This window comes from Loxodonta africana, chromosome 22, assembly GCF_030014295.1.
Source record: "Loxodonta africana isolate mLoxAfr1 chromosome 22, mLoxAfr1.hap2, whole genome shotgun sequence".
Taxonomy (NCBI): Eukaryota; Metazoa; Chordata; class Mammalia; order Proboscidea; family Elephantidae; genus Loxodonta; species Loxodonta africana.
The window spans coordinates 74,186,091-74,208,030 of NC_087363.1; the positions used below are offsets into that span (position 1 = coordinate 74,186,091).

Below are 21,940 nucleotides of genomic sequence, written 5' to 3' on the forward strand. Positions count from 1 at the left end.
GCATCTGGGTGGGTTTGAACCACCAGTCTTTTTGTTAATAGCTGAGTGCTTAACTGTTTGTTCCACCCAGAGACACCTTCCTGATTATAATGTTTATTTTAGAGAAGTTAGAATAGACTGAAATATATAAAGAGTAATTACCTGTTTGGATATTTGCACCTACCACTTAAAATAGTGTTAACGTTGGTGAATTTTCTTTTTTTTTTTTAATATGTATATATTTTTGAATTGGGAATCATTGCATACTGTTTTGTAAATGTGATTTTTAGTGAATTGTTACAGTATTACTGCAGCTTTAAATATTTCTTACGTGTAAGTGAAATTGCTCGTATTTTAATAGAGGTTCTTCTTGGTCTATTAAAAAAAGTGAAAACCACACATTATAGATTATGGGTCATTCACAAATAATTTTTTTTTGCTAACGTTTAACATTTTAATTTACTCAGAGGGATATATTTTACTTGAATATTCTTTGACAGGCATACAAGTGTTAGCATTTATTAGTGCAGGAGAATCCAAAAATAATACTGACTTGAAACAGATGTGAAACTGATTATTCTGTTTACTTAGTAAATAGAGTAAATTACTGATGAAAAAGCAACCCAAATAGATGAAACAAAGGAAATCTCACAGTCGTTTTTCCAAAAATCAAGGTATTCACTAAATGCTGGAAATCCTTTTATAAATGGTTAACAGTCGACTTGAACATTTGCTTTATGGAAGTTTTCATGTCATACAAATTTACTTTGACGTACACTCCAATTCTTGGCCATAAAGTTTTTTTTTCTGTTGGTTAATCGAATCTAATTCAAACTTTAGATGCCTACCTTAAAAGAAAAAAGAACTTCCTTTTGTTACCACTAAACGTATTTACTTGAAGAGAGCATTTTTTCCATTTAAAAACATCTTTGTAAGCGGTATTTGTGAAGTTTGGTCATACTGAATTTTCAGAGAAGACAATGTGCCTAAAGCTCAAATATCAAATAGAGAAGTTTGCATAATTTGCAGCTGTTTACATATTGACGAATAGGGTTAGTGTCACAGCTGTGAACAAAAGAGATTAGCGTTAAAAGCAGTCTGTGTGCCGTAATAACAGTGGGGTTAGTCGTTCCAGAAGCACCTCATCAGCATGTTTTATGGAACTGGTACGCAACTGCTCTTAGGAATCTCTATGTCTTCTAAGCCTGTAGAATTTAAAAGGTAAAAAATAATGTCAGGTCTATGAGTATAATAAATTGAACCCAAACACTTGTTAATAATCAAAGGGACTTTTAGCCCTTTTTTAAAACCTTTTCTTGGTTACGTTAAACAGTTTTTTTTTTTTTAATTTATGTCTTTGTATATAGATTCCTACTTTCACCACTTCCACCCTTATTCCCCCAATCCCTTAATTCCTATAGTCAGACTCTATTACCAGGTTCTTATGTATCTTCTCAGAGCTATTTCTCTTCATCTATAATATATGTTGTTGTTAGGTTCCGTTGCGTTGGTTCTGACTCATAGCGACCCTACGTACAACTTAATAAAACACTGCCTGGTTCTGCGTGATCCCCATAGTTGTTGCTATGTTTCAGCCCATTGTTGCAGCCACTGTGTCAGTCCATCTCATTGAGGGTTGTCTTCTTTTTCGCTGACCCTCTACTTTACCAAGCATGATGTTCTTTTCCAGGGACTGGTCCCTCCTAATAAATAACATGTCCGAAGTACATGAGACAAAGTCTTGCCGTCCTCGCTTCTAAGGAGCATCTCCACTGTACTTCTTCCGAGACAGGTTTATTCATTCTGCTGGCAGTCTATGGTATATTCAGTATTCTTCACCAGCACCACAGTTTGAAGGCATCAGTACTTCTTTGGTCTTCCTTATTTGTTGTCCAGCTTTTCCATGCGTATGAGGCGATTGAAAATACCATGGTTTGGGTCAGGCTAACCTTAGTTCTCAAAGTGACATCCTTGGTTTTGAACACTTTAAAGAGGTCTTTTGGAGCAGATTTGCCCAGTGCAATATGTTGTTTGATTTTTTTGACTGCTGCTTCCATTCGTGTTGATTGTGGATCCAAGTAAAATGAAATCCTTGGCAACTTCAGTCTTTTCTCCATTTATCATGATGTTGCTTATTGGCCCAGTGGCATGGATTTTTATTTTCTTTATGTTGAGGTACAATCTATACTGAAGGCTGTAGTCTTTGATCTGCAAAAGTAAGTGCTTCAAGTCCTCTTTGCTTTCAGCAAGCAAGGTTGTGTCATCTGCGTATCACAGGTTGTTAATGAGTCTTCCTCCAGTCCTGATGCCCCGTTCTTCTTTGTATAGTTCAGCTTCTCAGGTTATTTGTTCAGCATACGGATTGAATAAGTATGGTGAAAGGTTAGAACCCTGACACACCTTTCCTGATTTTATGCCACGGAGTCCCCGTGTTTTGTTCAGACAGCTGCCTCTTGGTCTGTGTACAGGTTCTGCGTGTAATACATACTCCCCTCATTTTTCCTTAAAAAATTATCCTGGTAAAATATATGTAACAAAATTTACCATTTTAACCATTTTTAAGTGTGCATTTCAGTACATTAATTCTCTTTCTAATGTTGTGCAACCATCATACTATTTCCAAAACTTTTTCATCACTCCACACGGTAACTCAGAACTCATTCAGCAGTAACTCCTCATCCCTAATTTACCTCTGTCTCCACACATTTACCTGTTCTAGCTGTTTCGTATAAGTGGAGTACTACAGCATTTGTCATTGTGCAACTGACTTAATTTCATTTAGCATAAAATGTTTTCAAGGTTGACCCAGGTTGTAGCACGTATGAGAACTTCATTTCTCTTTATGACTGAATAATACTCCTTTGTGTGGGTAGACCGCATATTGTTTATCCCTTCATCTGTTGATGGACATTTAGGTTATTGCCACCTTTTGGCTGTTGTGAGTAGTGCTGCAATGAACACTGGAGTGTAAGTGTCCTGCTCCCCCTGCCTTTTTTAAACATAATTTAGAGCTTATCATACAGACCGTTCCACTTTCCCTCCTTTCCTCTGATCTCCGAGATCATTCCAGATCAGAACAAGTAGATCTCTCACGTTCTTTTGAAAGGCTGTATGACATCCCACATAGTGAATGTTCCATAACTTATTTAACTGTCAGTATGTTTTAATGGCTGTTTAGGTTGTTTTCAGTCACAACCAGGACTTAGTCTTTTGCTAATTTAAACAGCATTGCAGTGAATATCCTTGTATATGTGCCAATTATATCTATAGGTTAAATTCCTAGAAGTGAAGCTGCTAGGTCAAAAGCTATGTACATTTTTAATTTTAATAGATATTTCTAAGTTTTCCCTCAAAGAGGTTGTACCAACATATGAAGTGGCTGTTGTCCGATATCTTCATGTGCACAGTGTGTTATCTAACTTTTTGTGGTTGCTAATTAGATAGGTGAAAAGCCTTATTTATTGTAGTTTTCGTTGAATTTTTTTCTAATATGAATAACGTTGAAGTTTTTATGTTTAAGAGATACTTATTTCCCTGCATAATATTTATAAAAAACAAACAACAAAAAACAGTTGCCATTGAGTCAGTTTTGACCCGTGGTGACTCCATGTGTATCAGAGTAGAACTGTGCTCATAGAGTTTTTCCAAAGTAGATCAATAGGTCTTTCTTCCAAGGTGCCTGAGTGGGCTCAGCCTGCCAGCCGTTAGGTTAGCAGCCCAGCGCATTAATCGTCTGTACTGCCCAGGGATCCACGTGTTGTTCATTGTTCTTTGCTGTGTTTTTGATGGTCTTTTATTATTATTAAATTATGATTATTATCGAGTGCTTTTACAAGTAATTGCGCAGTGTTATAAATGTTTATTCCTGTGTAGGCAGTTGTCTTTAACCTTGGTTGTGGTATTTTTCATGTGGAAATTTTAAGTTTTCATATAGTCACATTTAGCGTTCTTACATAACTTAAGGGCTGTGTGTCTTTCTTAAAGAAAATCTTCTTCCACATAGTTTTTTTTTTAATTCCCATATTGTCTTCACATAATTTTGTAATATTACATTATGTATTTATATGAATCTTATATCCATCAGTAATCTATTTTGATGTGAAGAATAGAGATACAGTTTCATTTATTTATTTATGTAGGTCATGCAGTTGTTCTAACACTGTTTATTATGTAATGTATTTTTCTTCATAGATTTGAAATACTGCCTTTGTCAGATAGCAAGTCTCCATCCATTTCTCTCTGAGTCTGTGGACTCCCTTCCATTGGTCTGTCTGTTCATGCTTTAGCCTCATTAGTATAGGTCAGCGTTTCCCAGAGTGGGGTGTCTGAGGATTTAGGTGGTATGTAAAGGAGCATTAACATTCAGTAGTATTTATTTTAATGTCTATTAGGAAAAAAATACCAGCACATGGAATCTGTGATTTTACTGAAGTGTTTGCTTGCGATGAAGTTGGAGCAGGCAGCGTTGTGGCAGCCACCTGGCACTGACCGTATGGCATTCAGGCCTAAGAATGTTTCAGACTTTCAGTAACTGAACCTCGACCCTAAGTGGGAATATATGCATAGTTTGTACTGTACAGATTCTTAGTGTGGATTCCTGTATACTTAGTTTCCTTTCACATTGTTGTAGGTTTTTTGTTTTTTAGCAGCTTGGTGAGCCATGTGTTGGTGTTCATAATTTCAAATTAGGATCACGCCTATGCTTTTATTTTCTTCCCCCTGACTGCTGGGCCTGACATGAATTAGGGGTTAAAGAAAAGCCTAAAAGGTAAAGACTGCCTAATAAACGAAGGCACTAATAATAGTTACGATTGTCAGCCGTATGTCTTCATGTATAGTAAGGACCACATTAATGACTCCCTGGAACCATCCTTTAGTCCTGTAAGGCTCCGGCTGCAAAGGAAACAGCAAGTCAAACAAATATGATGACGATTTTTGGAGTTTGGTTTTTCATGGACTGGCTGAGAGAATGAACCTCTCTAATTAATGTGCCAAATTCCAGTGCAAAACTGTTCACCCCCAAGCTTCATTTTGAAAACTATTAGGCCTACCATCCAAAAACTTGTTAAATTTTTGAGGGCTTTTAAACAGCCTGAAAATGAGTGAGCAGTGTGACGGGAATTAAAATGCAAAGCTATGGAAACATCCTCTGTGGTATTGTGTTTAATTGCAAAGGCTAGAGCTGCTTATTGGCCAAACATAGAGCTGCTTATTGGCCAGACACTTACCAAACTTGCTCCCAAGTTATGATTTAAAATAATTAATGATGAAGCAAATAAAATCATTGATAAGGTTCCTCTGTCAAATGATTTAGTTCATTGTGGGTCAATAAGATATGGCTAAAGAAATATGTAAAGCTGTTGTTTTTCTCAGGAAGAAAAGTTGATACTGTTTAATTTAGCATTTTAATTCACTGACTACAAAGTGATGAACCCACTGGTATCTTGAACTCAACTTATCCATTGCTGTTTGTCAGTTGTGAGCTAAATAAACAAGTCTTTGAAGACATTTTATTTTCTAACTCATACTTTTAAAACCCGTTGATGCCTTCATGACAAGCATATGATAATGTACACTAACAGTGCAATGTGCTGGGAAGAGCAGAGATGGCAGAAAAAGGCATGGTTGGTTCAGTAAGAGGGACATAGATATGGAGAAATTGCTAATGACTTGGATTGAGGACCAAACCCAAAAGTGAATCCCTCTGAGCCCATGGTGGTCACTGGTAAGGCACGAAGCGTGTTCAAGGTGCTTAAAGAAGAAGCAGGACCAAACTATGACATCGAGTTTAGTGCTAGCTCTGGGTGGCTCAGGTGCTTCCAACAACGTTTTTCGCTGTGTAAGTGAGCGTGAGTGGGGAGTTTGCAAGTGCTGATGCAATGGCAGCCGAAGAATTTGTTAAAACATTAGATAAATTAATTGTTGAGGGAGGTTATTTGCCCCAGCAAATTTTTTAATATGAATGAAACCTCCTTATTCTGGAAGCGAATGCCTGAAAGGACCTTTGTCATAACATGGTGTTCGCACAACGTCCAAATCACATACCGTCCTATTTCACAGGACATACTGTGGACGTTTTACAGTGCATGACTGTATTAGAAAAACCAAGCAGTTCTTTTTGAGTGTAGCGTACTTCCACCGGGGTCACACTTCAAACGTCATCTCTTTGGGCTTATTGGGACTTAAGTCTAGTTATAGGCCTAGAAGCAAAAATGGGTGGTAGGAATGGGTCCTGGGGACATTCAGAAATATCTTGTAAGGCATCAGCCTCTGGTGATGCCCCAGGTCATATCTCAGACAAAGACTCTTTAGACACAGCTAGGTTAATCTCATGAGATGAGGGTGGAAAGGATAATGGTTTTACTTGGGAGAGTGGCTTAGCAAAGATGTAGTAATCTCTTCAGATGGTAATAAGCGGGCCCATTCCATTGACAGGAGTGATTCAACAGAATTTATGGACTCAAGGTCCCCAGCTTTCTGATTGTCTGCCTATATGTATGTCTCCCAAGTTTCAGGATCCTTTTTCTTTCCACTCAGTGCCCTCACTTTAACTTCAGACACCATTCAAGGTTAGTAATTCAATTGACTCTGTAATTCAGCCACTCTTAAAATAAGACTCTGGTTTTGGTTTTTGGCAACATCAGCTGTTACTACAAGAAATAAGGCTTTCAGGCCACAAGTGGCCACTTTCAGGTCTTGGTGCAGCGCTTGATTACATAAAGTCTGCCAAAACACTGAGAATCATGGCTTAGCCAAGCTGACAAATAACTTTAACTATCAGAGTTGGTATCTTCAGGGTTTCTCCGCTGTAAATTTACTGTCTTTTTCCTTGTAGTTCGTAAGTATCTTGGAGATATTTTGAGACTTGGCAAATCCTGTTTCTCCTCAGTTTTCACCCACTAATTTTAGCATGCATCAGGAGATCTTGTCTGCAATATTTATTTTTTTTACTGTGCTTTAAGTGAAAGTTTATGGTTCAAGTTAGTTTTTCATACAAAAATTTATACACACATTGTTATGTGACCCTAGTTACTCTCCCTATAATGTGAGAGCACACTCCTCCTTTCCACCCCAGATTTTCCGTGTCCATTCAGCCAGCACCTGTCCCATTCTGCCTTTTCATTTTGCCTCCTGGCAGGAGCTCCCCATTTAGTCTCATGTATGTGCTTGAGCAGAGAAGCACACTCCTCACCAGTATCATTTTATGTCTTATAGCGCAGACTAATCTCTGAAGAGTTGGCTTCAGGAATGGCTTTAGTTTTGGGGTAACAGAGAGTCCAGGGGCCATGTCTTCCAGGATCCCTCCAGCCTCAGTCAGACCATTAAGTCTGGTCTTTTTACTGGAATTTGAGTTCTGCACCCCACTTTTCTCCTGCTCCATCTGGGACTCTCTCTTGTGTTTCCTGTCAGGGCAGGCATTGATGGTGGTTGGGCACCATTTAGCTCTTCTGGTCTCAGGCTGATGGAGCCTCTGGGTTATGTGGCCCTTTCTGTGCAGTATTTATTACTGCGGTGTTCATTAATTGTCTTTCTTTCTACATTTTTAACCAGAATTTTACTGTGAGGGAGAGACGTCTCCCTTACTTACTCATTCATTCATTTGGTTATTTATATAAGTATGGATGCATGGATATATGTTATTCTATGGATTATAATCCAGTCTGTTCCATAACTCACCCTAATCATGAGAAAATGTTGCAGAAACCCAAATTGATGGACAGTGTTCAGGTCATGAAAGGTTGAGGAACTGCTATAGATTTGAGAAGACTAGAAGAGGAAATAGTAATTCAATACAGTGGAGACCTGGATAGGATCCTAGAACAGAAAAGGTCATTAATGGAAAACTTGGTGGATTTCTAAGAAAATGTATAGTCAGTAATATCGTACCAATGTTAATTTCGTGTTCGTGATATGTGTACTCTGGTTATGTAAGGTGCTAAAATCAGGGCTGGGCTGGGCAGGTGAGAGGTATCAGGGAACTGTTTCTGCTATTTTTGTAACCTTTTGTTGTTTAAAATTAGTTCAAAATAAAAAATCTAAAAAGTTAATTTAAAGAATAATGCAGGTAGACTCAGACTTGCGGTGTATTCCAGTTACGACTAGTTGCCCTTATGACCGTCTGTTTTTTGTTTTTGGTACATCTTATTTTTTTTTATCGTTAGTAACATGTACTACATACAGTGTCGCAGTGTGTAGTTTGCTGATGTTATCATTCTGACATGTTCACTCGCAGATGTTCAGAGATTGGATTTATAGACATGCTGATAATAAACGGCAATAATAATGAAAACTGAAAGAAACAAAATAAGTACTTGACTTATGTCAAAACTGACATGACAGTTGTTGGAATAGAACCCTGTCGTAAGTCGGGGACTACCTGTATTAAATAATGGTACAGGTATGGCAAACATAACTCTGTGGGGCAGTTCTACTCTGTCCTGTAGGGTCGCTATGAGTTGGAATCGTGTTGTAATGGTGGCAAAGGGATGTTTTTCAAACACTGGTGCAGGTGGGAATTAGTTGGAGAATGAGGGATGATGGGCTCATGCCTGTGAATTACCTTTACTCTCCCTTGCCTCTCCCCAGGTGCATTAAGATAAATGATTCCCACTTTTTAACTACCTGACGTTTCATCCTCTGTCCCTTCTAGATATGTGTAATATCCAGGACAATCTGGTTGCTTTTCCCTGCCTTCATTGTTGGATTTGCCAGTGGTTTCTGCCAGTAACTAAATGTAGCCTTGTGTTACCAGAAGTCTTTGCTTGCTTAATCAGGACTGTGTTAAGGGTGATGTGTTCAAAGACTTATCAGTGGGAATTTAATATGTCAAGCAAGAACAGCTTGGAGGTTGCAGGAACTAACTTGTCTTCCCAGTGAATCATTCTCTTTCTCACTAGTCTCTAAACATGTGCCTGATTATTTAGGGAATACAGATTGCATTTATATTGTTACTGACAATGTTTTTGAAATACTTTTTTAATTCCTCAGGGAATTTAGAACATTGGAATTGTCAATTGGATTTCTAGTTTGTCTGGCTGTTATCCTGATTTTGGTGGCACTTATGTTTGTAGGAAGACATGGGTCTTTCTAATGTCAACCTAAGTACATAAGCGATTTTACGTCTACTAGTTTCTTAATTATTTATCATGAATTGCTTTTTTTCAACTTTAAAGTTTTCTTTCAAGCTTCAGATTTCCCAACTTTATCCTTTCTAAATTTAACTCTTGAATATTTGCATTGGGCAGAATGCTAAATATCAGGATTATGAAGAGAAATAAAACACAGACCTTATTCTTAAGGAATATAATTTTTTGAGGGAGAGATGTAATGAATATATTGAGGTAAATAAATTACTCTTTCCTCTACCCAGTTGCGTGGAGATAAAAATATTTTTCTCCTTAAATAGACACTTTGTTGTATCTATAGGCAAGAGAATCCCACAGCTTCTGTTAGGCACTTGAATACGGACCGTGCTAAATATTTTACGTTATCAAACTTGTGTGATTTGGGTAGGGTCTGAGGGCCGGCAGCCTCGGTGTCTGTCACCTGGTCTGTGTGGCTGTGAGCCCAGTCTTGGCTGGTCACGCAGTGCCGCTGCCGCTGCCCTCATTTCAGACAGCTTCCTTTCGTTCAGTGAGTACTGTTCTTTTACTCAGCTCCTTTCTAAATCGAGGTCTAATTTGGTGTCTGCTTCATACTTTGAGTCCTTCATTCCTTGCCGTTTTAACTGGCATGGTTTAATTTTTATTTTCTCATTTTCTGCCCTGAGGGATAAAAAATTCACTCTTTTCCAAAACCATCACGCCCTTCCCACACCAGCGCTCTGTGACGTTGTTTGCCCAAGAGTGGTCGTCTGCACTTGTGGTGACCGTGTCTTTGTTGACGCTGTGCGCGTTGACCTCCATCTTGACTAATGCGTAGTGTGCACTTTGACTAACGCAGAATCATTTCTGCTTGTGGAGTAGGAAGCTATGTGTATATACTATGTACATGGACGATTCCAGAGCGATCCTTTTATGTTGGTGAACTCACCAGTTCGTTATATGGAGGAATAGGAGTGGTGATGGTCTTCTAGGGAAAGCTTTATGGAGGAGGTCGTGTTCAAGTCGAATCATATAGATGAGTGGGTGCTTTCTAAGTCTTGTGTTAACGTCAAAAGGAAAGGCCAGATTGGACAGAGCTAACAGGGCATTTGAAAATGTTAAAGCTTTGTTCAGTAGTAGGATAATTGGAGGGCAGGATGCTCTTGGGCCAGTATCAGGAGTCAGAAGAAAGATGAGGAAATGTTTTGACCATTGTATTTCAATGCTGAGGCTACCCTAGAACTTGGTCCATTAGAGTACATTGGTGGTTCTCGAATTAGGCCCTCAGATAGGTTACCATGAAATAGAAAAAAAAAAGGACAATATAATAGGTTTTACATAAATTTGGTCAGCTTAAATAGTTGATCTTTGAGCGGAGATTGTTCCTTTATTTGGTATTAAATGGTCTTTTAGGAAGTGACTGTAAGAGTAGACTGTGTTTTTGTTTTAATTTAGCATCCCTGTATGAGTCTACCCCTTTGAACAATAATGTAAATAGAAGATGGCAAGCCACTGAAGAAGTTTAAGCTGAAGTGAAGAATGACCTGAACTCTAAAATTTCAATCCATACTTCTTCCCTGTTATTATTATTAACTTTTGACTTACTTGTCAGTCACAAAGACATCTCATGTTCTCTGTCTTGTTACACTATTCGTGTAGCCAGAGATAGAAATTTTAGATTCATCCTTGATTCCAATGTCTTTTACTCCAGCACATAAAGTTGCCAAGTTTTATTTTACCTCCGCCTATCTTCCATCCAGAGTCCCTGGGTTGTGCAAACAGTTAACGACCTCAGTTGTTAACCAAAAAACTGGAAGTTCAAATTCATGCAGAGGCCTGGCGATCCTCTTCTGAAAAACAAACAAGCCATTTGAAAGCTCTGTGGAGCCCAGTGCTATTCTGACACGCATGGGGTCACCGTGAGTCGGAGGTGACTCCGGGGCAACTGGTTCTCCTTCATCCTTTGCCTTTCCTCCCCTAACAGTTCTTGTGTGCCTCTGCCTTCTTCATGGACCCTTCCTCTGCTAGAAAGTTTTCCCACCTCGTCATCCCGCTGAACTCATCCTTCTGAGGTTTGTTTCAGATTTGCCTATTCTTTTAAGTATTCTCTGAATCATTGAGGCAGAATTAGATCTTCTTTCCCCATGTTATCTTATATCCTTTGCATACCTGTTTTAACATGTGTTTCATGAGGACAAGAACTTAGTCCGTTTCATTCAGGCTTTATCACCAGTGTCTAGAATAGGCTACTACTGCCATATCCATTTCCAAGTTTTCCACCACTATTAACAAAAACTCAGTGCTCCCTCTCCAGTGACTCCCCTTTCCACCTCCCTCCCATTCCTGGTAACCATGGTATGTACTCAGTAAATGTGTATCGGTTTTTTCCCATCTGTTCTCCTTGAGAATTACTTTTAAAATGCTCTGGTGGCACAGTGATTAAGCACTCATCTGCTAACCAAAAGTTTGGCGGTTTAAACCCACCCAGCGGCTCTTTGTGAGAAATACCTGGTGATCTGCTTCCGTAAAGCCAGGAAAACCCTATGGGGCAGTTCTACTCTGTCACGTGGGGTCACTGTGAGTTGGAATCGACTCAGAGGGGGAAAAAAAATTTAGTGCCTAGCACTATGCATGACACATACTACCTCCTACGCTAGCCCTTTGGTCTCCAGTCCCACTTTTTTTTTTTTTTAAATATAACAGTATGTCTCGGAGGTTACTTTATAACAGCACATACGTTCATTACAGTTTCAACAAATATTTGGACATCCACTAAGGACCAGGCATTGACTGTTCCAGGCACTGAGATAGAGCAATGGAAAGGCAAGACAAGATCTCGGCCCTCTTTATTATTCCAGTGAGGAAACCAGAAAACAAACAAGTAGGCAATAATTATCTAATATGCTGTCCGTGAAAAGCCACGAAGAGAAATAGAAGGAGGATGGGCATAGAAGTGATGGGGGCTCTTTCAGATGGGATGGCAGGGAGATGACGTAAAAGAGAGGAATGTGGGTCTACCACTTTTGAACTTTGCTTTTCTCATCTGTTAACGGGAAAAATAATAGTATTTACACATCATAGTTCTGAAGAATATATGAATTAACAAAATTAGAGGGCTGAGAATGTTGCTTAGCATGTAAATAGTAAGCAGTCAGTAAGTGTTAGTTTTCTATATATTGCACAGGTGTCTATCCTCCCCCACTGTCTTGAGAGTCACTGCTGTGTTCCCTTTCCTTCCTTTCCTAGGGCACAGTAGACTGGTATAGACAGATCAGTACTGCTGGCGACTAAGGTTGTTCGTAGAGACTATGTTCCCATGTAACTGACTTAATATGAGTGATTGCACTCTCTCTGTATACCATTCTTCTTTCTCTGTCAAATATTTATGGATCATGAGTACTCTTTGAAAGACCTTTAGAAGTGTTTTTAATACAATTTCATTGTTGAAGTTACATACATGCTTTGCTATCCAGCATTTTAGATAATTTGCCATGTTTATCATTTTTGAAATGAGCTATCTTTTTAGTAGAAATTTTTATAGTCCTTGAGCACAAGTAAAGTAAGTGACTTCTGCATTTGTATGACATCATGTGTTCAGGGATTTTAATCTACAAGTAATCAAAGTCTCTGGATGGTGCAGATGTTTAAGCACTTGACTGCTAGCTGGAAGTTTGGTGCTTCAAACTCACCCAGAGACGCCTTGGAAGACAGGCCTGGCCATCTGCTTCCGAGAGGTTACAGCCTTGAAAACCCTGTGGAGCACAGTTCTACTCTGTGACTCATGGGGTCGCCATGAGGCAGAATCAGCTGGATGACAACTGACAACAGCAAAATCAAAGTCTAGGAATATTCATCCTCAACACGTCTGACATTGCCTCTAGGTGCTTGTGGCTCCTCCAATACAGCTTCAAAATTAAAGTAAAATTTCAAAAAAATCAGGCATTAAATTTGAATCCAGTTATGCTCTTTTGATACTTAGTGTCTATTTTGATTTTTAAAATGTCATAGTCTAGGCACTAAGCTGTAGGCATCCAAAAGTGCTTTCTTCCCCCCTCTTTAATTGCAGTATGTCTGTATAGATATATCTGTATGTATATAAATATATACGTGTACGTGTGTATGTATGTGTATGTATATATATATATAGTGAAGCGATTGGCTGCTAACCAAAAAATGAGCGTTTTGAACCCACCAGCCGCTCTTGGGAAGAAGGATGTGGCAGTCGGCTTCAGTACAGATTACAACCTGGGAAACCCTATTGGGAGTTCTTCCCTATCCTATAGGGTTACTGTAAGTGGGAATTGACTCGATGGCAGCGGGTTTTTTTTACGTTTTTATACACACACACACACACACGTACACACGTACACATATAAACGTTTGCCATTTCAGCATTATTCACATGTACATTTCAGTGACATTAATTTATGTTCGTCGTGTTGTTCAACTGTCACCCTTATCCCTTGCGAAGTTTTTCCATCACAAAAGTGCCCTTAAGCAGTTGTTATTCATTCTTGTACACTACTCTGTTGAATTCTTAGGAAACATTCACATGTTCATAGCTGTGTTGCTGTAGTTAGGTGCCACGTAGTCAGTTCCGACTCATAGCAACCTTGTGTAGAAGAGAACGAACCACCAGCCGGTCCTGAGCCACCCTCACGGTCGTTGTTGTGCTTGAGCCCGTTGCTGCAGCCGCTGTGTCCGTCCATCTTGTTGGGGGTCGTCCTCTTTCTCGCTGACCCTCTGCTTCCCCAAGCATCATGTCCTTCTTCAGGGACTGGTCCCTCCTGATAACATGCCCGAGGTATGTGAGACCAAGTCTCACCGTCTTTGCTTCTAAGGAGCATTCTGGCTGCACTTCTTCCAAAACGGGTTTGTTCCTCCTTCTGGCGGTCCGTGGTGAATTCGGTATTCTTCACCAGCAGCATAATTCAAAGGCATCAATTCTTCCGTCTTCTTTATTCATCGTCCAGCTTTTGCATCATATGAGGTGATTGAAAACACCATGGCATGGGTCAGGCGCACCTTAGTCTTCAAGGTGACATCTTTGAAACGCTTTAAAGAGATCTTTAACACTTCAAACAGATCTTTTTAAATACTTAAGCACTTTTAAAAGATCTTTTGTGGAAGATTTGCCCAATGCAATGCATCATTTCATTTCTTGACTGCTGCTTCCATGGCTGTTGATTTTGGATCCAAGTAAAATGAAATCCTTGACAACTTCAGTATTTTATCCGTTTATCACGAAGTTGCTTTTGATCCAGTTGTAAGGATTTTTGTTTTCTTTATGTTGAGGTGTAATCCACACTGAAGGCTGTGATCTTTGATCTTCATCAGTAAGTGCTTCAAGTCCTCTTCACTTTCAGCAAGCAAGGTTGTGTCACCTGTATATCACAGGTTGTTAATGAGTCTTCCAACAATCCCGATGCCCCACTCTTCTTCATATAGTCCAGCTTCTTGGATTATTTGCTCAGCATACAGATTAAATAGGTATGGTGAAAGGATACAGCCCTGACGCACACCTTTCCTGACTTTAAACCAATCAGTATCCCCTTGTTCTGTTTGAACAGCTGCTTCTTGAGCTATGTACAGGTTCCTCATGAGCACAATTAAGTGTTCTGGAATTCCCATTCTTCACAATGTTATCCATAATTTGTTAAGATCTACAGTGAAATGCTTTTGCACAGTGAATATACATAGCGACCCTACAGGACAACGTAGAACTGCCCCGTAGGGTTTACAGGGAGCGCCTCGTGGATTTGAACTGCCGACCTTTTTGGTTAGCAGCCATAGCTCTTAACTACTACACCACTAGGGTTTCCCAGTAAAACATTGGTAAACATCTTTCTGGTGTTATCTGCTTTCAGCCATGATCTATCTGACGTCAGCAATGATATCCCTGGTTCCGTGTTCTCTTCTGATATACTTAACCGTGTATGTACAGTTATGTGCTCGGTTGGCACACCTACCTGTGTAAGTGTTATGGGTTATGGTGGTAAGCAAAGCTGGATGTGGTCCTTGCACTCATGTAACGTTTAGATTAGGTATTGCTAAGCTTATTATGGGGTCGGTAGTGGTTCAGTGGTAGAATTTTTGCCTTCCGTGCAGGAGACCCTGGTTCGATTCCTGGCTACTTCAGTCTGGCAGTGGGAATGGTGTAGCATTTTGTTCCGTTGTGCACGGGGTCACCATGAGTTGGGGGCTGACTAGATGGCAGCTACAACAACAACCAGCTTGTTTATATGTTGAAGTAAATGTAGTGACTGTTGTCGTGCCAGTGTATATCATTTTAAGAAATTTTATCTTTTTACACCAAATGATTAACATAATTTAAATCTGAACAGATGGAGATGGAAGGAAAAGAAATTACAGACATGTTCGTATTCTTATTCAGTCTACACTTTCAGCGAGAAGCTGTCCATAATTCTGAATGTCATAACTTTCTTTGTACTTTTTACATTAGATTTTCCATTTTCTCCTCCTTGAATTTTAAAACAGGGTATTTGTCTGCCTTTGGATACATGGTAGAAAAAAGCTTTTTATTTGAAATTCAAGAAATGAAATTTTCTATAATGGAAAATATCTGGTAGAATTATTTCTTTAACTTGTTATTTTGACATTGAGAAACTTCCTTTTAAACCTACATATTTTATGTTTAACATCAGTGTATAATTTTAAGTTGGCTTAATTGCTCCTTGCTGACACTGTTCTGATGGGTGTATGTTTCTGTTAAGAGATTTAAGTTTATTCTTTTTTCTATTGATTTGTACGTAATGTCTTGGACCTTTAATTTTATTTTGGATTAAATTTAAAATAATTAAAATGTCCACACGTTATAGACTTGAATAATTTTCAGGTGAGGGGGTTGTCTTTAAGTGTTTTTCATTATTTGATGTGTTTATTTCAGTTCCTTCTGCAAACTAAGTAATTTTGTTCAAAATTTAGTTTTACTTATAATGGAAAAAATATTTAAAATTACAGTAACAATAAAGAGATTTGATTTTTTATGGACATTCCTATTGAGATAATTATAGATTCACATGCACTTGTAAGAAATAATACAGAGAGCTATCTTGTACACATCACCCAGTTTCTCCCAGTGGTAGTATTTTAAGAAACTGTAGGTATAGTGGCACAACCAGGATATTGACATTGTTACAATAGACCGGTTCTATTCAGATTTCTTCAGTTTTGCTTGTTCTCCCATGTATGTGAAGAAATCAGATTTTGTTCTTAGGAAGTTACTGAAATACTAACTTTAATTACATCTGTGACCTTGGGAAAATCAGTTAACTTCTTGTTCCTTAGATTTCTCTTGTTATTAACTAAGGTAGTTTGATTGGATGATCTTTAAAATCCTTTTTGGCTTAAAAGATTCTATAATTTTTATATGAGAGTATTTTAAAAATTTGAAAGTATAACCTTCTTTTACTTTTCTCTTTTTTGGGTTTAGGAAGAAAAGGCTTCTCTTTTACATCGTACTCAGGAAGAAAGAAGAAAGAGAGAGGTAAAACAGCTTTGTGATACTCTCTGTAGATAAGCTTTTTCCTATAGCGTTCAAATAAACCTTGGTTTATCATGTATATTAGTGCATATATATGATGGATATAAAGTTTTAAAATCATTTTTGGATTTGATGGATTTTACATTCAGTAATTTATTCTGGAAGCAATATAGAGAAAATAGACTAAAAATGCAGTTTCCAGGATAGAGGGGGAAAAATGGCTGCTAGTTGACTTACTTGTTTATTGTATGGTTTCCAGAAGATCTAGAAGGGTTTTAGTATGTCATGTTTCTATTTCATCAAGCAAAAAGAGAAAACCTGCTGTTAAGGGATCTATCTTAACCACTTGTAAAGAATATAAAAGGTGGGAGCTAATGACATTCTTTGTTTTGTGCTTTATCTTACGTTTCATCTTTCTGGTGATAATTTCTTAAAATTGCTATGCTGATTATTCGGCAATTGTAGTATCTTATAGTCTGATGTTTTAGGTACAGTTTTTTGTTTTTTTCTAAACAACTCATCCTTTCCTTTAACAAACATTTATTGAGGACGTATTATGTGCTGGGTACTGTTCTGCTTCCTGGGTATACAGATAATGAATAGACAGACGAGGTTTCTGCTTAGTGGTAGAAGATAGTTTTAGCCAAGATACTGAGATTGTAGTAAGTGCTCTGAAAGCAATAGAGTAATGTGACAGTAACTGAGAAGGCCTTCTTTAGATAGGGTGGTTAGGAGAGGAAGCTGAGAAAGTCAAGTTAGTTCCTGAAGGATGAGAAGGCAGCTGCCTTGTGAAAGGCTGGAAGAAGAGCATTCTTGGTAGAAGGAACAGCATGTGCAGAGAAATGGGTTCTTCAGGGCTGCACTGTTAAGATTTTGGGCGGATAATTCCCCTCACTGGGGACTGTCCTGTGCATTGCAGGCGGGAGGTTTAGAATCACTCATGGCTTCTGCCCACTGGATGCCTACAACTGTGACAGCCCCCAGTTGTGAAAACCAAAAATGTCTCTAGAAATTACTGAATGTTCCCTGATTGGCAAAATTGCCCTTTTTTGAGAATCACTACTCAACCAAAAAAAGTGTTTGTTTATTAGTGTCTTCTGTCTGTTTTAGAGAATTCTCAGCTCTCTTCCAATAATGTTTTACTCCATTCCCTCTCTCCTCTCCTTCCTGGATTCAGATCACAAATGACCTTTCCATTGTGTCCTTTATGTCTCCTATACTTTTTTCTGTATATTTATCCTTTTGAATATATGGATATTTTCTTCTGATGTAACTTTGAATTTACAAATTATTTCTTTAGCAATCTTGATGTCAATTAAATACATCCATTGAGTTCTTAATTTTAGTTTTGTAAACGCAAAATCTTTTTCAGTATTCAGATTTTCTTTCTTTTTTATATTTTCCCTTTCTCTTGTTTTTAATTTCTTGAACATATTAATTTTAGATTTTAAACTCCAGTATTTGTATCTTCTGTGGGTCTTTTTCTGTTGTTTGTTTGTCCTCTTGATTTTCAGTTTTTGTTTTTTGTGTGACTGATTATTTTTGGTTGAATGACAGACATTGTGAATGACAAAATGATGAGATAGTTGCTTCTGGCAGGCAGTAAGAGTTGGGATAAATCACCTTTAACCGTATAGAATTCAGCTGATTTGAAGCTGGACTTCTGTCCTTTTGAGGATTGTTTTATTTCCAACTCACCCATACTCCTAAGGTAGTCATTTAGGTCCCAACCAAAAGGCTAGGGGTGTTACCAAAATTTCTTCATTAGTGGACAACTGAATGAATAAAAATAAGTGATTAAAAATTCATGGGAAGGTATGTGAGCTTTTAATGAAGTGTGCTCATAGTCATTATAGCAACCAGTAGATGAAAGGCATGGCACATAGTAGACTCTCAACCAGTGGTAGCTGCATTGCTTATGACAATGAGGAGGAATATATATTTTTTTAATAGGTCGCTGAAAATTTAAAGACAGTCTCAAGTTAATGAAGATTGAAAAGCTTTCTTCTTTGAGACAAGAAAGTGACCTTTTAAAATAGCTGGTTTTTTTCTTATCAGTTTATACAATTTTTATATTTAAAACTACAGCTTTTAAATATTAAAATGTACTATGCTGATGAGATCGTAAAATGGTATAGCCTCTTTGGAAACCAACTTGACAGTTCCTCAAAATAGAGTTATATGACCCAACAGCCCCACTCCTAGGCATATGCCCGTGAGAACTAAAAACATGTCCACATACAAACGTGTATATGAATGTTCACGATAGCATTATCTATAATAGCCTAAAGGTGAAAATAATCCACATGTGCACCAACTAATAAATGGGTAAACAAAATATGATTTATCTGTACAGTGGAATATTATTCAGCCATAAAAAGAAATGAAGTACTGATAGGTGGATGGACCTTGAAAGCATTATGCTAAATGAAATAAGCCAGACACACAAAAAGCGTATATACTGTATGATTCAGTTTATATGAAGTGTCCAGAATAGGTAAATCCATAGGGACAGAAAGGAGATTTGTGGTTGCCAGGAGCTGGGCACAGGGGAAAATGTAGAGTGACTTCTGAGTATGGAGTTTCTTTCGGGGCTGATGAAAAAAAAATGAATACATTAAAAACCACTGAATGGTACATGTGCATTTTATGGTGTGTGAATTGTTTTAGTAGTTTTTTTTTTCTTTGGAAAGATTTTTATTTGCTAAATATCATTTTCGCTGATTCTGACTGATTACTCCTTTTTCCATCCATTATTTAGGAAGAAAGGCGAAGATTGAAAAATGCAATAATTATCCAGTCGTTTATTAGAGGCTATAGAGACAGAAAACAGCAAGTGAGTTTGTTTTTAATACTGAGAAAGAATTAGGTGGGCATGTGAGAGCTTTCTTTCAATATGACCTTGTTATTGTAAGTAGTATCTACTTCGTATGTACTTCTGTACACTTGTTCAGAAACTTGGAGCCCTGGTGGCACAGTGGTTAAGAAGAGCTCAGGCTGCTAACTAAAAGGCCGCCAGTTTGAATCCACCAGTCACTCCTTGGAAACCCTGTGGGGCTGTCCTACTCTGTCCTGTAGGGTTGCTGTGAGTTGGAATTGACTCTATAGCAATGAGTTTGGTTTGTTTTATTTAGAAAGCTAATGTTAATAAATAGTACTTTCCCCGTAATTCATTTTATTGTATTTATGTAAGTATTTATAATTAGGTGAAATTTGCAGTAGTTTTTGTATGATAAAGTAGAAACATGGGCCAGGTCACACCTGAGGATCATATTAGAATGTAACAACGGGAGATCTTTCTGTGTGTTCCTTACAGGCGGTTCACTACGTTCTGAGGGTTTATGTTTTGTTTTGGTGCTTTACTGACACCTCCGCTGCAACGGCGTCTTAGCTGTTGATCTCCACCGCTCCTGTGAAAACATTTACCGTGTACTTAGAACCTAACGATTCCCTGCCTCTGCAGTATGCTTATGTATCTTTTTGTTTTGTTTTCAGTATTCTATCCAAAGAAGTGCATTTGATCGTTGTGCTGATTTGTCACAGTCTGGTGGCACTTTCCCTATTGCTAGTGGTTCCAGCCTTACTCTTTTGGTAAGGCAGCTTCTGTTTTTTTACAAACAGGATGAAGACTCAAAACGTCTGGTGAGTAGTGTTAGCTGTGATTTCACTTATCCTTGTTTATGTATTTTCCAACATTTTTTTTTTTTTTGAGTGGAAATGGTGAGTATCTGAGCAGGAGTCAAATAACCCCTTTGTGACTTTTTCCGTAGCCAGCTGTAATAAGTCGTTTTTGTGGGAATAGGCCACTCTGTTTTACCTCTCAAAACATCAATATAAATTTTCAATAAGCTTTCTTCATTTTTTTTGTTGTTATGGAAAATTTCAAATACGTAAAAAAAGTAAAATAATATGTTGACCTGCCTACCCTGTCTGTACCCATTATTGAGCCCCAATAGTCATCAACACATTGTTTCATATATAACCTTCTGCACCTTTGCCTTAGATCGCTGTGAAGTGAATCCTAAATGTCATCCTATTATCTTTAAAGGCTTTAGTATAAATCTGTCAATATCAGGTCTCTTTTTTAACCACCCAAAAATGCCATTGTATTACCTTTAAAGTTTTTATAGGCCTTTGATGTTATCCGGGATAAGGAAAGTTCTGTGTTCTTGGTAGGAAATACAAATACATGCGTCAGTGAATTTTTTTTTTTTAAATAGAACTTGTTATTTTATCTGGTTTCCTAGGAAATATTAAGTTTGCATGTAATTATTAGGTTAAGTATATATTTGTTCTTAGAATTTTTTTTATTACCTGTAATAAATATTTCAAATGTATTAAAAGGTGAATATACAGTGAAAATAAAGTCTTCCATGCTTCTGCAGTACATCCCAGAGAAATCCCCAAAAGAATCATAAGTGGAGAGGACACAGGATTATACTTTTTTGCTTAACTGGTGTCTGCCCTTACAACCCAACAATGCCTCGTGAGGGGAGCTGGGCTGGATCATGGGAAAACTTCCTTTCCATTAATTAGACCCAATCTAAAGAGTGGTACAAGTGCCGTAATCCTCCCATTCACACTTTGCTTAAATGGATACTATTTCTCAGGCTTGCTAGCTTAGGTTTCTAAAAGAAAGAATCATAAAAGTATAAAAACAGACAGCCTGGCTTTCTGGAAGAGCTGTATCAGTCCTCATGATATTAATCTTGTGAATGAAAGATCACTCAGGAGCACAGACACATGGGTGCTGTGGTGGATGTCTTTTGGTTTCTCCCTTCAGAGTACCCATTTCCTTTGGAGAAGCCCTGCTGTACTCCATGTATAAGGTCTAGTCAGCAGTTCCCAGATGGTTTCTAAAAGTGGTGCTGTTACGTAGTACTACTTCAGAAATCAGAGTGAAAAGGTCGGACGTAAATGTATATGTTTGACTCCAGGCCTGAAGCAAACATAAAACAGATTGCCCGTGTGCAGATTTGGAAACCCTAATAACAAATAGAAATAAACATAATCAAACCTGATTAATGTTTTGAAAAAAGTGAACTTGAATGTTTATTAAGTTTGCAAACAAAAAGGCAATAACAATAAATTAATCTTGTGGGAAAAAAAAGTCTCCTATCCCAGTCTTCCCCCACGTGTCTCTCAGTTTGTCAGACTGTGGGGGCATCTGTGTTGCTGTGGTGCTAGAAACTGTGCCACTGTTATTCAAATACTAGGACCCATGACAGACAGGTTTCAGCTGAGCTTCTAGGCATAGACAGACTAGAAAGAATGACCCAGTGGTCTACTTCTGAAAAGATTTAGCCAGTGAAAACCTTATGAATAGTGGTGGAACATTGTCTGATATAGTGTTGGAAGATGAGCCCCTCAGGTT

General features: G+C 38.1%; 1 protein-coding gene across 2 annotated transcripts in view; it reads left to right on the forward strand.

Moving 5' to 3' along the window:
* UBE3C (ubiquitin protein ligase E3C) overlaps positions 1-21,940 on the forward strand; it is a 210,675-nt gene that overhangs the window by 35,439 nt on the left and 153,296 nt on the right. For both annotated transcript variants that reach the window (XM_064275135.1, XM_064275137.1), the window contains exons 2-4: positions 16,516-16,569; positions 19,328-19,402; positions 20,062-20,208. In XM_064275135.1, the coding sequence (XP_064131205.1) occupies positions 16,516-16,569; positions 19,328-19,402; positions 20,062-20,208 (276 nt within the window). The remainder of the gene's footprint in view (positions 1-16,515; positions 16,570-19,327; positions 19,403-20,061; positions 20,209-21,940) is intronic.